Consider the following 18,172-nt stretch of genomic DNA (forward strand, 5'->3'; position numbering starts at 1 on the left):
GTCCATCACCACACATATTCCACACATCATTTCATAACTGAATTTTTTGCTCTCTAAGCACGATAATATTTTTTTCCCTTAGCCCCACATTAAATATTTATATTAGGTAAGGTTTTGCATTTGAATTTTAAAAGAAAAGAAATGCTGTCAGCCCAGGGCTTGTAGTATTTAGAGAAATGATGTTGTATATATGGAAAATTAATTATGAAGAACACAATGTAGTACTGGGTTATGCTCTGCAAAATGGGGATAATGGAAGCCAAATTTAGAAAGTACTTTGAAGTCTTTAGGACAAAGTCATGGTGCAACTGTGACGTGGTATTAATCTTTTATCCTCAAAGTTTTTCATGCCCATGGATAACAGGATATATTTCCTGGGCAGATCTTTATTCACTATGTTTATCTGCTATGATAAAAAAAAATGTCGACGTGATTTCATTAATTTGATTTTTCAAAGGGACTTTGCAACGAAACAATTTTCTGAGCTACTAAATTCATAACATGGAATGTCACATGGTGGGGTAATCACTCCTGTGCTTTAATTAGTGGGCAAAGTTTGAGCTGCAGTTTGGTACGAATCTTATCTCCGAAGCAAAGGGCAATGAATTTAAGTAAGTCAGACACCCCCAGCTCTTGTGCTGGTACGATCTGTCCTCAGTTGTTTTTTATTTCCACACTCCTTTTTTATGTTGTTCAAGAATGGTCTGTATACCTAATGCTAATCAGTGTGTTTATCATTTATTTAAAAAGCATATATATGAATAAAAGACAGTTCTTCAGGGTATTTCAGTTTGTCACAGCTGTGTTACAGTAGGCTTGTTACATTCCTTAATAGATTTTTTTCTTATCTGACCTAATAGGCACAAGTATGTCCGATATAAAGAGTTAATTTGAGGGGAAGTGAATGCGTAGGACTGAAGACAAAATGCAAGAATTAAATTTCTGAATGACAACATTTTTTTCTTCTGTAGGAACTAACTTCACTCAATCCAAAGTATCCAGTAGAAACCTAAGCTGAGCAGTTTGAGATTGAATTATCCCCCAAAACAGAATCTGAAATTCTGGACCACTAAATCTTTCCTGTGATAGGAGTAATTTTCATCAAGGGAGTACCTTTGCATTCAGGATGTGTTACTTTATTGATAGCAAGCTCATCGCATACTTCGGACATACTTTTTCCTAAGGAGACTCTATAAAAATGTAGAGGTCTTTCTTCCCTTTTTAAAAGGTTTTTGGTTTTTTTTTTTTTTTTCTGTTACTGGTAGGATTATCTATCACAGGGTAGAGAAATACACACATGGACTTTGAGAAACGTCAAATTAGCGGGTGATGAAATCAAAGAAAATTCTTGTATTTTACATAAAATGAGTGGGGAAAATAAACGTATTGTGGATATTAGCTCCTCTTATAAACATCATATAAATGCAAGATACGGTGTTAATATACAGCTAAATCAAACCTGTATATTGTTACTGTGCTGTTAGGAAGGCTTTGGAACAAGTAGTAGGTTTTTTGTGCTTTCTTTGAGGAGATGTAAATAAATGTATTTGAACTAAAAAATGATGGACTCTGTGTTTTGTTGTACTCTCCCCAAAATTGGATCCTAGTCTAGGCAAGAAAATGGAATGATTTGCACTGATTTATGCTATTAAGTGTTTCAGTCCCAGCCAGGAAAGTGACAAATTCAGTGACATTTTTCAAAATCACCTGTCTTCCGTGCAATATCTTCATTGCACCATTGTGTGTCCGTAAGACCACATTTTGACCTTCTTTCATTTCTTATCACTCTCCAAACTGCTTTTCATGGGATACATTGTGAATTTTCAGTATTTGAAAGTCTACAAAATATGGGTTTGTTTCCAAGGACAAACCTGAAAGTTTTTATAAGAGCAATGGTTATTTTAGCGTGCCGTTTTTACAGAAAACATTAGTATAAACCAGTTATGCCGTAATTCTTGGCTACACAACAATGTAAGATCAATATATATGTCAATAATATAAGATTGCTGCTAGTTATGAGACCAAGATTCCGTGATTCCCATTACTTCTGTATTTAGACCTTCATTTGATTAATCAAATCCATAATTAATGTGTCCTAACCTAAAGCTATCAGTTTTCAATCACATGACCACTTGCTTTGCTCTATGTTCACCTAATCTAGTTTTCAGATTCACACAGGCTAGATGGTACAAGCCTGGCGTCGCATTTCCTTGGTGCCCAGTATAACTGTTTTGTCAATAAACATAATTTATTGGCATGTAAAGGCTCCGTCCATCTGATGAGTAAGTTTAGGGTTAAATTTCGGCTTTTAAATGAGGCAATATGGTGTCTTTCTGTTCCCGACACTAAAATATTTTAACTCACCTATATAAAGATCATATAGAAATTGTAGTTAGGTTAGAGTCTACCTCATCAACCATGATGAAAAGAAGATAATACAAAAGTCCCAACTCTTTGTGCAGATAACAGTGTTTGGGATAGAAAGACTTTGTTAAAGCTAAGTGAACAAAGGATGAAGAAGGGCAATTCACTCATATATTCATAGCTGGTAAGGACTCACTGCATTATTTAATTTGACATCTTTTCTATCATAGGTCATTATGTTTCATCCAGTTACTATTTTATTCAGCCCTATAACTTTTTCCTTTAAGTTTAACTGGTATTTGTCTGAAGTGTCTCTCCCAGAAGGAAATAGGATTTGATTTGGAAACTTCAGAAGATGAAGAATTGACCACTTCCCTTGGTCTATAGGACATAGGTTTTTAGGAGCACTAAATGGTCCAGTGGTGTAATTGAGCACTAACTATGTTCCGTAGTTAAAATATGTTCCCAATTCCGTTTGAATTTCCCTGGTTTCTGTTCCTACCGCTAGGTCTTGGTATGCCTTTTCATTGCTTATTCAAAGACGCCTTTTTTCACTTAGTCATTCTCTTCCTGAGAAGATGCTTATATCCTTAAATTAAAAACGTCTAGGTTTTCTTTTTGAAAGGCTAAACATATGCTTTTTGTCGCTGTCACTAAAACTATGTTTGAGGATCGGCATAATGTCAGGATTATTTTACCAGTGCTGTTCTTACCAGCCTCTTTTTTCCTTAGGCAATCCAATTCAGTCACTATTCCATTTTACTGCGATATTGCAATGAAATTCCGTATTTACTTGCTTGTCTACTGCCACCCTTGCACTTTCCTCAGGGAGTTCCCCATTTGCAGGTATTACGTGTGTCTCTTTTCGCCTTAAGTAGAGATTTTATGTATGACTGGTTTTTGGTATATTTTTTGATTGAATGGCCCCAGAGCAGCAAGTATTGGCTTTCTAAGACCATCCTATCAGGCTTCTCATCCGAATTATCCCCAGATTTTGTAAGTTGAGACTTTTATTTCTTTAAAATTACTGATGAAAGACTTTAACAGCAACAGGCTTTGTACCAGTCCCTGCAGAGGACAGATAAAAATGCTGCCATTCAATGCTTGTTCCCTTTAGACACTTTTTTTTAGAACTGTCATTTAGACAATTCTTAATCCATTTAACATGCACACTATTGATATTGTATAGTGCTAATTTTTTAATCAGACTGTCATGAAGTAATAAGTCAAATGCTTTAATAAAGTCTAAGTCTGTTACGTCCATGCTATTACATCCTACATTTATTAAGACTAGACTTGTAATTTCATGAGAGAATGAAATCTAGTTTGGCTGACAGGATGTATATTCCATACAACCATGTTGACTGGCATTAATTACACGCCTATCTTCAACATCTTTTCTTCGGTTGGATGCCACAGGAGATATTCTGTTGTATTGTCCAGGAGCAATGTCAGACTAATTCTTAAGATGATGTGGTTCATCCAGTTCAGTGATCTCTGCTGCACCCTGGCTAGCAAAGCAACACCACATCAAACATCACATCGCAAATATCCCCAGATCACATATCACAACCAAACCGATTTCCCTAGGATGCAGATATTTCTCCCAAGACAAATGGTAAAGAAGCTTTCCACCGACATCTGCAAGACATTGCTAGGAGAGTTTTTTTGAGATTCCTTTTGAACAAAGTTAAATCAGAATATACTTTCTAGGAGCCCTCTGAATGCGCTCCAGCTGTGAACAGCGTTTAGGCTGCAGGACCAGACTAGAGTGAGTCTAAAGTCATCCCTACTGAAGTACTTGCCGTGTGGACTTTCTGCCCATAGAAGACACAACCTATAGGGACAGTGAACAAGTTTTTCTGTCTCCTTTTGTACTATAGGCTAGTAATTGTGAGATTATTTTCCTTTTATAAATTCTTCAACATACAGCTATTTGAAAAATAAGATTAGAAAAAGCGTTGGTAGTAGTGGTTTTGCTTTCAGATACTCTGTTCAGTGTCTGATAATCAAAACCAATTTGCTGCTGAAGAATACCGTATTCTAGCAAACAAAAGAAAAAAAAACCCCACATTTATAGCTATACCATATAAATCTTAAATACTTGCAAATAAGTTCATTTAGTAGTTTTGTTTTAGACATTTTTAGAAAAAAATAATATTCTTTGTTCAAACTGACAATCTCTATTATAAATTCATTCAACTAGTTTTACTGAGAAACATGACTAAATTTCTGGGAGAAAATTATCAATAACAGCATTTTGTACCCTGTTGTTCACTGTCACCTTTCTTATCTTAATTTTGATTTGATAGGGTAAGAAACCAAGTGCTTCAAACAGTCACCAGAAATACATTTTATAGCAGGTCATTGTTCTATCAGCAACTTTTCTTATCTTTTAAAATTTTCATTTACTGTCTAATTGATCTATCCTCTACTAAAACAAAGGAATAAAATGGAAGAAAAGTCTCTCTTTGGGTGCATGCACCACATTGTAGTGCTGCATTACCACTTTTGCTAGTCGCTAGAAGAGACATGATTTCCTGTGGTCCAGGCAGAAATTTCTAGAATTATGGAAAATTTTATTTTGATTAGCAACTGCAGGATTGGCCAGCCCATAGTGATAAATTGGCTTCTTGCTGTATAAGATTGACATATTTTAATACAACTGTATAAAAGCATTGATCACACTGAGAAGGTAAAGTATTATATTTTGTAAAGCAGAAATTCACAGTGGATAATAAACCAAACATATTCTCCTAGTTCAATGCTAACAAAATCATTAAAGTTATTTGAAATCTAAAGAACAAGGTAAAAAAAAAAACCAAACAGTAGCCACATGTTAGTGCCGTTGTATACATGTTATATTTTACAGTCTCTTCCAAACAGTGGCAAAATCACCCTGAAAAACTGTAAAGTGGTCAAGAAATCATGAGTTGCAGGAGGTGAATGTGTAGGGATGGGCCGCTCACTGTCTCTCCTAGCAGAACTACAGGGAGCTCTCAGAAGCCAGTGGGAGCCAAGGTCAGATAAAGGCCGTTGGTTCTTCACGTACACTGTTGTAGATATCTCACACATGCTTTTTTCAACCCTTCCCTGGGTATCTGCTTGTCATCGTGGTCAGAGAGATGCTGAAGGTCTGAGCAAGCATGTTCTCAAAAAGTAAAAAAAAATCTGTGTCCAACAGCATCATTAATTAGAAAGGTCAATCCAGTTGAAATATTCAGATAGAAAAAGATAAGGGATGACTTACTACTATTCTTTGGCGTACAGCAAGCTCTTTAACTAAATAAACTCAGGTCATAAATAAAACACGTGTTGTCTTTGTTTTTCTTCTTCTCTTGTTTTAAAAGTGAGAGGTATTAGCCTCTTGACGAAGTCACCTTGACTTCTGGAGGATTCTCTGCCCATTGGGTTCTTTGAGTCAAGAGCTGTTACTTCTCTAAGTACAAAACATGGGCCTGGTCAGTGAAATGACCTCCTCTGTCTTAGGCAGGAAGTCAAATAAAATTGTCACAATGTCAAATAAAATGTTGTCACATTCTAAAAAAATCTATCCATACGTGATTATTTCCATTCTTTTGATCCTCATTACTTTGGGGGTAAAAACTAAAACTTCAGCAGTTCCCCAAAGTGTGGGTTCTCAGTGTGTTAGTGTGGAACCCTTTGTTTATTTAACACATTGCTATTTTATGAAGAAGCTGGAAATTTTATTAGCGATAACTACAACGTAATAAAAATTCCCAGGCTGATTTGGAGAAACAGATGCTCGAAGGACCGACTGCTTGTTCATGTAATACTTGCACATTCACTAGGGCCTAGGCTTTAGCTAGCACAAATTTTTTTAGCTCCAAAATCAATAAGCTCTAAAACGTGCATCAGCTGAAGTTCTGCCACCTATTTCTTTACATCATATTGAAACATTTGCTGGATTTAGGACCTTTATTTCAGTGGGTAAGGAGAGGCAAGTCCTTTTTTATTGAAGAAGTGGGGCAGGATGGAATAGTTTTGGTGACGCTTGAATTTTATACTTGAATTCCCCCAAGGCTGGACTAGCTAGAGCTGAAGCCCAGATGTCGTGGAGCAGCACCGTCGCTGCTGGGTGGCTGGGTATCACAGGTGAGGTGCTCTCAAGCCAGCCCTTTGAAGTTGTTCCACTTTGCCAGAAATAATTAAATGCTTACTGGATCCAGCAAGTTAAAAAGAATGAGTTCGCTTCTATAATCCGTCGGCTTGGGCACTCACCTGGGAGATGATTAAGAAGGTGAAAATCTAAACACTATTAGGAAGAAAAAAATTGAAAAGGAGCACTGAGGTGTCACTTAGATATCTTTTTCTATTGCTCTTTACAGGAACATTTTTGCCAGAGTTTGAATCCCCACTGAAAGAGCTCACTGTAGCTAATCCTCTGAGAGTGGCTCTGTTTTCTAAGTGGGAAATGGATATAGGATAAACAGACAATCTGCTGTTGGCACACAGCCCTCTGCCACGGTGTAATAAAGTCTTATCATCTGCAGCGAGGTTCTTCAATGGCTAAGCTCCTTCTAAAGCTGAAGGAGAACTGAGCACCATAACTGGAAATCCGATAATGGCACCTATAAATAAAGGATTTCTATTTGCACAGTTAACAGCAAATGAAATTATATTTAGTGACTCAATAAATTATTTAAAAAAACATGGTTTGATTGTTGAGCTTTTTTTGGGGGGGAGAAGGCTTCTAGAAATGTTCGTACTTGTTAAAACTTTTGGAACTTTAAAGTGAAGCATGCTTTTACTGTGGAATATTAAAGATCAGCTAATTAAAAGCAGTAGGTGAACTGAGGACACCATGACTTTCTGACAATATAAATGGACCTTTCATGAGAAATTCTGAAGGAGGCACTAAGGTGAAAAGCTGAATATCACTGAAAGAATAGCATCCATCACTGATCATTTTAAATTGTTTCAGCTGTTCAGTGTTAGCCTGTTAAATTTCTTGTTAAAAGACATGCAGCTTTTTAGAGAACAAGCGGGTTTATTGTTTCTCTTTGATTACTGCCTCTCCATTTTAAGAAATCTTCCAAAAAAGATTTGATTAGAAATATTTCAGTGATTTTTGTACAATGCAGAGGAGTGGTTGACTGGTTTGATGCCTGCTCTGTTCTTCTGGCACTGTACTCTACCAAATGTGTGAAACCCTAACTGAAAGATGGTTATTCTGTTTTCATAGTCGAACTTCAGCCTAATGCAATACGGGAAATAAGAAGATCAACAGGGAGAACCCAATTTAACTTCCCTTTTGCCACTTTGGCTACAGCTGAGTCGTATTTGGCACTACTGGGCTGATTGTGTCCATGTGCTACTTAGGGTAACCTCTGAGTATCTTCTGATTCCTTCTTGTGGGTCTTATTGCACCTGTGGAGAGATTGTCCTTTTTCTTTTCCTGTCACCTGATGCCATTTTCTGTCTGTGCTGCTTCTAGGAAATTTTGCGGTTAATTTGTCCCATGTGGAGCCTTTTATCTGTTTATTTGCTCTTGTGTACCCTGTTGATTGCTATAGTTTCCATGACAATTGTTAGGAAGTAGGAGTGCTCACCACAAACGACTAATACTGTTTTTAGTAGAAATAGCCACACCATATTCTGAAAGAAAATCCACTAGATTGCAGAAAGGCTTTAAGGAAAATTAAAGGTGAATCTGATAGGACCAGCAGCATTACCTCCTTGCTTTCCCTCTGAGGATGTATATTGATTTTAAATATTCTCTAGGTTCTAACGGTCTGTTAGCCGTACATCTGAGGATTTACTTCTCGAGGTTAGGCTATAGTTCTCAGAGTAGCACCATTATTTCCTTATTCGGAGGAAAAGAAGAAAGCTGATTCTTTGAACTCCTGGATTAGTCAGAGCAGACAGTGTTGACAAGATGTAATTGCTGCTTCAATTGAGAGGAAAGGTAATGCCTCTTGTTTTGAAGTTCTTTAAGAAACTCTCTTGTGATCTAAAGCTAGTCATCTTAGACAGGCAATTTGCTCCTGAGTGATAAGAACCTTTCATAAGCTTCACATTGGCTTACCAAAGGGAAAAAAAAAAAAAAAAAAAAAATTAAAAGTCAGAAGCCACTCCTTAATCTCTTCTTAGTTATATAATGTTGGCTTGGGAGAGATGGACAAACCACTGTCCGTTTGCTCTCCTTTATCTCAAACAACCACAAAAATCCTGACCTGGGCTTCAGCTGAGCTAAAACCCCATTATTTTCATTGATAGTCCATCTTAAACCATGAAATCGGGAATAAATTCTATCCCTGACCTAAGGTGGCCATCAGTTCATGCTGTAATATAGAAAGACCATTTCATTTTATTATTAAGCCAATTATCTCTGACTTGTGTTTTTATTCTACTAAATGTACGGTCCCTTTCTGCTAACCTACCATCAGAATCTAACTTCAGATAATGAGTTGTTTCCATGGGCTTCAATAAGCCTCGTGCATGTGAGAGAGGAATTGGGCCTTCCTTTGCCTGGACAGTGCCCTGGTGGACAGGATGACGTGGCTTTAGCTGCAGGTTACATCAACCTGGTATATTTTTTTCCTTTAATCTCAGTGAGCGCATCTTTGTTGTATTGTGAAGCGCACTAGATAAGAACCGATTTGATTTTATCAAAATTTTCATTACAGATATCCCAGATGTGTCCCCTTTTACTTCTCTGCATTCTAGACTAAATTTAATCCCAGTCTTTTAAATCCCTTTTAATAGCTAGCCCTCCCCTCTGCGCCTCATTTAGGTTTTCTTCATTTCAGGTGCCCCATTAACGCATATAATGCTGTCATACTTTTCCCTGTCATGTCTCTTTAATCTATCCTAGCATCCTTTGTATTTCTTTCTACTTTTTTTTTCTTTTTTTTTTTAAATTCAAATTTCTTTTGGTACTGAATTGGTGTTTCTGCTGAAAACTTCCCAGTGACTCATAGACTGATTTTTCTTGTTTGGTGACAGCTAATTCAGAACCCATCACTGGGCCAGATTCAGTTGTTTGTTGCAACTGCATGAAATTAGAAAATCTGGTTGAAGTCAGTTGAGTAAATATGGTTTATTCTGGTATAGAAGAGAGAAAAACCTGGTCTAGCATGACAAAGGAGCTTATTACGTCCCCACCAAAAGGCAGATTTGGCTGTCCAGTTTACTTTTTCTAGGATTTACTTATTATGATTTAACTGAAGAATAGGATAATTTTTTTTTCCTCATTCATGTGTACATTATGACAACAAATATGCCTAAATTTATATACTGTAAAATATATATAATATTTATAAAATATAAAATGCTTATGTAGAACTCAGTGCAATGGACCGTCAATCTGAGATGTCTGAGTACTCATCTATTAATCTAACTATAAATTACAATTGGAGTGAATTATGTGGCCAGAGCCTTCACATTTTGTGAAGCTGAACCTTTCAATAATATTGTGAATGATTAGACACATAAGGAATGAAAAAAAACATGCCCAAATTGTAACTGAAAAATAAAAATGATATGTTTTAATGTGCTGTAACACCTGCTAATCTTCCTTGAACTTCGTCTGCTGTCATAAAGTCAGTTGGGCGCTCTCTGACTCTTTTTGAAACCCGTTGACACCAGTGGTTTGGATGAAGTGAAATAGTTTGAAATTATTTGTGTGATCTAGTGTAAACATGCCCTTGAAATTTGTTTTTATAATCAATTATTTTATCCGTATGTTATCTCATGGAAAGGAAGCCCAGTTTTATACTGTTAAGACAACTTAGATAAGTTTTCATATTTTAATGTTGTATTTGGAATATTTAAAAATATTTTACTGTTGTTGATTACGGATATTTAAGAACTATTCTGTTTTTTCTCCTGAACGCTGACAGACTACTGCAGTTACCATCCCTGTCTTATCTCTCTGGTTAGTTTATTTCATGATGGTCTCATCCAAACTAGCAGACCTCTTAAAGTTGGCATGTATATAATAATAAGAAGCCTTATATTGTATAAAAAGGCTTAGGTATAAATAATGGTGAATTAAAACTCCTTTAGTTAAAAAAAAAAAAAAAAAAAAAAGGAAACCAAAATATTGTGCTTTGGATCTCAGTATAAAAAACTAAGAATGCATTATCTAATTCTCACTAATAACATCTGATTTTATTTTGTGTTTTAAGGTAAAACTGGCCACACAGAGGCTGTACGAGTAGTATATCAGCCAGAAAACATCAGCTTTGAGAAACTGCTCAAGGTCTTCTGGGAGAATCATGACCCGACACAAGGTAGAGTGATGAGTGAGCCAGTATTTAATTATCTTACTAATTACAGCTGGGATAATTAGTGTTTGAGCTGCATGGAAGAGATGAACCTTGAAATCACACTGGAGCTCAAGAATATGATTGCAGACATTTATTGACAGAGAAAGAGAGGAAGAGAGAGAATGAGAGTACAGAAACTCACAATACCCCTCCTCCTTTACAGCTGTCTGTGCTGGGAAAATTCCCACAGAGAGGCACCATAGACAATAGAAATTTTTTTTTCAACTTTGATTATGACAATTTCTTCTGTAATGCTATCTTTTGTCTATTAAATTAAAGCACATTTCTTCACAGCTTCAGAGCTGGTCATTTTATTTGTGCCGAGGACCTTTATCCTTCATAAAAAATTTTTGTTTGTTCTTTGTAAATTTTTCAGTGGCACTGAATGTCTTTTATGATTGGAAAAAGGGAACAAAAAGAGGTAAGAGATGGTGTGTAGAGGCACCATCAGAGCATTCTAGCTATTTGCCTTATTCAAACCTTTTGATTTAATTTATCTTTCTTGGAAGAGGCTTCGTGATGACATTACACACATCTGTGCAAACATAAATGGGAAACTGTGTTGAGAAAACATTTTACATGTTTATATAGTTTCAATAAACATCATCCTTTCTACCATTTCCCAGAAATACTACACACAGTAACTCATTTCAATATTTTAACAGCTATCATAATTATGCCACTTGTTACTACATCTGGGAAGAAAAAAAAAAAAAAAGCAGATGATACCTTCAAAACGTGATTCCATCCCGGGAAACAGTAACTCTGAGAAGGATCCAGGGGCTACTGGGGATAAGTGTCTTCCAGTAAGCCCAGACAAAAATGTCTATTCCAACTTCTGCCTGTATGAAAAGGGAAGCCTTAGTCAGGAGCACGAAAACCATTTTCTGTGTGCGGAGTCAGTAAAATCTCACAACATGTAATGCAGTTTCTGTGTTGACATACCAGGAATTATACAGAGATACTGCTGGGGATTGGAAAGAGGGACAGAGAAAGGATATAGAGCCTAGAAAACTGGCCTGGTGCTGTGAATCAAGACGTTCAGGTGGTTGAAGAGACATAACTAGAGATCTAATAATCTCTACAGGAGCAGATACCTCTTAGTGAGGTTGACAACCCAACCACAAGTTCCAGTAGCTGGAAGCCAAAGTTTGAAAAGTTCCACCTTGGATTAAAATAGTTTCACAGCTCTCAGCATAATTAAACGTTGGAGTCTTTTTCCATCACCATCCTTTTGAGTGTTTAAGATGAGATAATTTATCATTTTAAAAGAGGTGCTTGATTCAAGTCATGAGAAGAAATTCTATGTCTGTGTGTCAAGTGTGGTGGCCTCTACTGTTGATTTATGAGCCTCCCTTTTCTACTCTTCCTTTATAGTTGTGTTCAGAGTAATTTGTCTGCACCATCCTTGAAATACTTGCAGTTCTGCAATGAGACGATGACCATCTTCAAATCGTGCTTTGTGGATTGCTCATAGGGCTTAGGAGGGAGGTTTTCTCCCTATCCTTCCAGTGGTTGTCTTCAGGTCTCTTTTGTTCTTTTTTTCTTTGGATTGTCAGAGACTGGCCGTCACCAGAGGCCAGACATTTTTGCATTGGGCTGGTTGTTTTGATAAAGCAGAGAATCCTCTTTCATGGGTAATTGGTTCATGTGTCTTGCTCACATGTTGGGATTCATCCTGATTGCCAGAGCTGGGAACTAATGAGCAGGACTATAGGATTCTTCACCTTCCAGAGCTGGATGAGGAATGGATTTATGCTGAAATAATCTGGGCAACTACCACCTAGTCAGTCATCTGCCACGTCTGTAGCCGTAGCTCTGACAGCATATGGTTGTGCTCTGCCTGTGACACACATACAATAGGTTGGTCTCGAAAGGACTTCAGTGCTTTAGGTCAAGTGAAGTTCAAACGCTGGACACAGTGGTATGTGGATGCAGTGTAGTAGTTATGATAACAGGTCAGATCCATTTATGATCCCTTCTGGCTTTAAAAGAAAGTAAAATGGTGACATTGTGTCTTTATATTCACCTTGCATTCTCACAGAACTGAGGTTCAAAATAGTTCCAGTCTGTGCATTCAGAAGAAGGTTGGATGCTGGCAGATGTCACTCTTTGATTTCTGGCAACTGGGGAAACATCACCTAATTAGCCCGGGCACAGAGCCACACTAATGTGGCTGTATTCCTTCTGGGATGTGAGCTAATATCTCCGTATGACACTGAGCTGTCTGGATACCCAAGTCATTCACAACTGTCTCAGGCATCTATGTGGCACTGCAGTGCTTGGTGTAAACATACCTAAGTCTTTATCTAAGCTTGCCTCAGTAGAATTTCCAAATGGGTCTTCTGTAATAATTTCCCAAAAGTGAGAGCGTTACTTTATCCACAGAGATGTCAGACTTCTCTGGAGACTTTGCATAACCAGACTTGGGCAGGTTGCTTTATCTATGTATTTTAGTGGTTGCTTAATGCTAATCTCTGCTGAAGAACTTTGCAAAGCTCATCACATCTCTACCACCTTTCTTGATTTGCGGAAAACCTAAACCACAAGGTCCCAATTTCAAGTTTCTTTGTTTTGTAGGATAGGGACAGTATGCTTAGATACCCTTTCAGGTTTGAGCAGTTAGCAGTAGAAGATCTCAAAGGTGGAATTGTTTCTTTGCCTTGATTTGGATCTACTCCTTGCTTTTAGCTTGCTGTGGGAAATGTGGTTTTATGTAAAGATACTGAAAGTGAGAGTTATCTCTCTGACCTATGATATTTTTCTCCTCTCCTGAGGTTCAGCTGTGTGCACACGGTAAGTCTTATTTAGCCAGCCTTACGGGAATGCGGGACTCTGTCAAAGAGAGGTTTTTTACTAAGCAGATAAATTAGGGAGATTTCTTATTCATGAAATTCAGCACACTCTTTGGATGAATACGGTGGCTCATATATCCAGCGAGTGCTGGGCTTGAGTGTAGCACTTACTCAAAAGTATAAAAGCTTTTTCTGTGACACTGTCTTGCTTTTTTTCCCAAAGTTGGGTTAATGCCATTTAAACCCTCCTACCCTAGCAGAGATAATGGGCTCATCTAATTGTTCTGATGTCATTAAACATCAAATATGTACATTCTGTTGCACTTAAAGACGTTTCAAATAGTCTAGATGGTACCAAGTTGCTAAAGAGTACAATCTGGCAATCCTATCATTCATTATTGTGTGAGTGTATTAATATTCAGAAGTTGCTGCTTTCTAAACAGTTGGACCTCTTGCCTTCTAGATGAGACTGACATCTCACTGGGATTCGAATTTTCTCTGGGAGGCAGCCTGGCTCTTGTTTCATGAAGCTCTTGAGTCTGAGTATTATACAGAAGTCTATTGAAAAGCAAGAACCTTTGATCAAGTCAAACAGTCTACGAGTTGAAAGAGATTCTCCCAAATGAGCATCTCCTAAGTGTGAGGCCCTGATAAAGTCCTCCTTGACTATTAATTTAGGATCTATTTTATAATTCATTGCATTTGGGATACTGAAAAAGCAACAAACAAACCCCTGACTTCTGCCAAGTGACATATGGTTGTCATCTCTGTTCAGCCTCTAATGCACAGATCTGCATTTCTTTTCTCCTAGGAATGATCTTATCTATAAGAGGGTTGCTCTGTATAGCTCCGTGAGTGGTTGGGGTGGTTACTTCTACAGGGAATTTGATATACTGGAAATATGGCAGAAGAATCTATGGCTATTCACTTTGTACATTATTTTTCTAAAGTTTATAGAGGGGTAGGACAGATTCTGTATTGCCTCATTTTTCTGCCATGAGGCCATTCTCAGACCCTTCCAGATTTTTAAGATAAACCTGACTATGTCCTCCAGATTGCACCCTGATGATGATTCTGCTGGCACCTCCATGCTGTGTGTCTAGAGGGATGTGGACTTTCAGACCATAATTTTGTCTGTATTGTGCCTCAGCCCGTACTTTCATGATTGCTGTAAGCTAATCTTTGATTTAACTGTTAGGGAAAAGGGCAATTTTCTTCTCTCTCCCTGACCTGTCTGCAGGATACAACCTTTTTCTTTGTGTTGACACTGGCGATCATAAAGTTCTCTGATCAAGCTGAAAATTAACCCTGCATGAATTGAAGTGAAACGTAATTTTCAGCCAGGACTTAAATTGCCAAGAGCATGACTACTAGTGGGATCACCCTTCTGGCATTAGCACTGTTCTATAGCGTGGGAGCCAATTGCAAAACCCAACTGTGCTTGTGTTCAGGGAAGAAGATGTCATATTTTATCTGATCAGAAAGTTGGGCCACTCTTTGTGGGGTGTCAGAAACTAGTTCTCCGAACCTTTGGAAAAAATCTATCTGATACCAGAGGCTTCTGTCATGGTGCAAATATGATTCCTGCAAAGCACATTACTGTTCATAATTATCCTGACGCTGTGTGTGGTTGAAGTCTGGCGTGTGTCAGAGATTTCAGCCCAGTCCAAGGCAACTTTAAAGAAAGGCTCCTCGTTGCTTTCAGTGTCTGTGCAGAAGACAAAACCACTATTATTTATTTCTCGTTAAAACATGTTTGGGGCAAATGAAAAATCCACTTGCCTCCTTTGGCTCTTTTCTCTCTTGAATATGACCCAGAACAGTTGGGTGTTTTGGTAGTTGTAACTCATCCTTCCCAGCCCACAAGAAATAACTTGGGTACAACTACAGTTCTCTGAGGTGAGCCCCAGTTGTACACAAATCCCATCCTTCTTTATTGCTGCTTCTGGCTTTCTTTTTGGGGTTTTGAATTAGTGGAAAGAGCTGAGAGGAAGCTAGGACTCCATAGTTTTGGCCGCCGCCCTCTGATAATGGGGTGAAGGACAAAGGCACCCATGGCCAACCGCTGCCCAGGAGCTTCTGGAAATTTTCTTCTAGCCTTATTAATTCTTTGAGTGTGAATGTACAAAGACCCAAAGTTACTGGTAAGTAATCTCATTCCTCCTTTCTGTCATGAAGAAGTCCTTATCTTGCCTGTGTTTGTACAGGAAATGTAAGCAGAACTGATATTTTTCCAGCAGTTGAGGACCATCTGTACTACAACAAACTCATCACCTGCCAGATTCATTCAGAACATCTCTTAGTCCATATGTCTTGTGTATCCACGATAAAGAAGAGATGTATGAGCCATTTCTCCTCCCTGTGACCTTCCAAACAGTTTGGCATTTAGCCTTAGTGCTGATACATGATTTCTCCAGATTAATATCTGTTTTTCATTGTGCTGACCCATTTTAGTTGCAGAGGGTATATTTATTTCTCACCAGTTTTGAAGGACTGTACTTTTTTTAGACATTGCATAAGGAATCTATCATCTGCAAATAATTAAAATTAGACACTAGAAATGACATTGTATTGCTAATGAGCAGATGTGTCTACTTATACCAGTGGAAGAACAGCTGTACACATAAAAAACGCTACAGCGACCCTAAACCAGCATTATGTATTCTGCTACAGGCCTGTAACTTCATTTAGAGATTCAAGGGAAAAAAATAATCTCTCCATGTAAAATATAACCATTTTTAATTTTTTTTTTTCTTTGCATTTCTGTAACTCTCTTCCCTTTATAATTTGAATGAAATTTGCAAGTCTCAGATTAAAGCACAAAGCACCTTTGTCTTGTATTTCAAATGTTATTAAAAGTCCTGATGGTTTCAGCATTATTACAAGGTGTAACAAAAAACAGTGGAAATACAAAATCTGTTGTCACCAGACATATTAAATATATTCAAAATAGAATTACCAACCCCTTAGGGAGCCATTCTTGGTCCAATACTCTTCAATATTTTCATTAATGACTTGGAGGATATAGTGGAGAGGATGCTAATTAAATCTGTGGTAAAGACATTGCTAGGAGGCTCTTGGAGGAAACGAATAAAACACAGCTCTGTGTTGATAAATTTAAAAAATCCATGGAAATCGATATGCTGAAACACAATAAAGATAAATGTATATTGGTTCATGCAGGACTGGATACGCAACAATAGAAATATTCACTGAGTTGTTTGATAGGAGACAGTGGCTTTCTGTTGCCTTCAGGTTCTTCCAATTCCATCTCTTTCCAATGAAATCGCAGTGACGGGACATAGTTGACTGATGTCTACCCATCCCACCAGCAACCAGTTTAGCGGTCCCTTGCCCATCATCACCTCATACCTGTGGTCTGTACTTTTTACAAAGTAGAAAGATAGTCTTTGCTAGTGATGCTTAACCAGCACTGCACTTTGAGACAGCAACTTCATTTCTTTCATGAACTGAAATGCCTGATGTTATGTTGTTCCCATTCTTCGTCCTTTCTCTAGAGCTAAATATGCATTAAAAATAAATACACATTATTAGGCTGCTTTGCGTCCCCAGGAATTTTAGCTGTCATGACCTAATTTGCATAATAGACTCTTTTTATCCATATAAATTAGAATAGACTTCTTTTGACCTATATTTTCAGTTCAGGAGATGTTGTTCTTCTGTATCACAGTGAGAAGCTGAGATTTGACTCTGCATCTTTTTTAATGAAGGGGATTATTAGCCAGTGCAGTGGTTGCTGAGATGACTGAATAGTTTGCGTTATGAAATGAGTGGGGCTGAATCAGTTCTTGGCTCAAGGGCAAAAGTCCTTCTGGGCACTGATTTCTTCTTACCTTTAAACTACTTTTAGCCTATTTATTTTTATATCTGACAACGATGTGTCAACCATTTCTCCAGAACTACTAAAAAATATCTTTCAGTATTCCTACAGTCAGTAATAAAATGGTTCCCTGAAGATGAGGAAAGCCATGGCCTCAGTCTTTTGTGCCATTGAAGATGAGACTGTGACTCTTGTGCTGTCGGAAACATGAACCTACCACTCACCCGAAGGGAAAGTAGATTTAGACTAGATAAAAGGATGAAATTTTTTGTGATTTTTTTTTTTTTTTTTCCCCCCATAGAGATGGTAGATGCCCCATCCTTGGAAACATTCAAGGTCAGGTTTGACAGGGCTCTGAGCAGCCTGATCTCGTGGAAGATATCCCTGACCATGGCCGATGAACTTTAAAGGTCCCTTCCAACCCAAAATATTCTGATTCCTTTTGTTCACAATGCCTGTATTTGCTAAGAAGAATTTTGGAAAATGTTTTTATTTCATTATAGTCTTCCTCAGGATCATTTTTGGGTTATTTTGTAGATACAGCATAGCTGTGTTTGTAATTCAGAAGTGGATGGGATGAGGGAGGGAATCTTCATTTTAATTCAGGCTTGTTGATTTGTAACTTCTGAAGGAAAATCTGCACTTCTCAGTGCTTAGGACTGTCTTCAGTACCTTTCAAATATCCATCAAGTATGTATGTTTATAGAATTAGAAAAGATCAACATTAGAACGTCGTTTTCTTCAGGATTTTTTTATGGACTGTTCCTAATCTTTATACAAGGAAAGCAATTTTTTTTTATGGACTGTTCCTAATCTTTACACAAGGAAAGCAATAGACAATGTCAAAACAAAGTAATACCAAACATTCTTTTATTCTT

General features: G+C 37.5%; 1 protein-coding gene across 1 annotated transcript in view; it reads left to right on the forward strand.

The window, feature by feature from the left end:
- MSRA (methionine sulfoxide reductase A) overlaps positions 1-18,172 on the forward strand; it is a 290,882-nt gene that overhangs the window by 167,033 nt on the left and 105,677 nt on the right. Inside the window, exon 4 of the mRNA XM_074895458.1 lies at positions 10,518-10,622. Coding sequence (XP_074751559.1) covers positions 10,518-10,622 — 105 coding nt within the window. The remainder of the gene's footprint in view (positions 1-10,517; positions 10,623-18,172) is intronic.

The sequence above is a fragment of the Athene noctua genome, chromosome 1, assembly GCF_965140245.1.
Source record: "Athene noctua chromosome 1, bAthNoc1.hap1.1, whole genome shotgun sequence".
Lineage (NCBI taxonomy): Eukaryota > Metazoa > Chordata > Aves > Strigiformes > Strigidae > Athene > Athene noctua.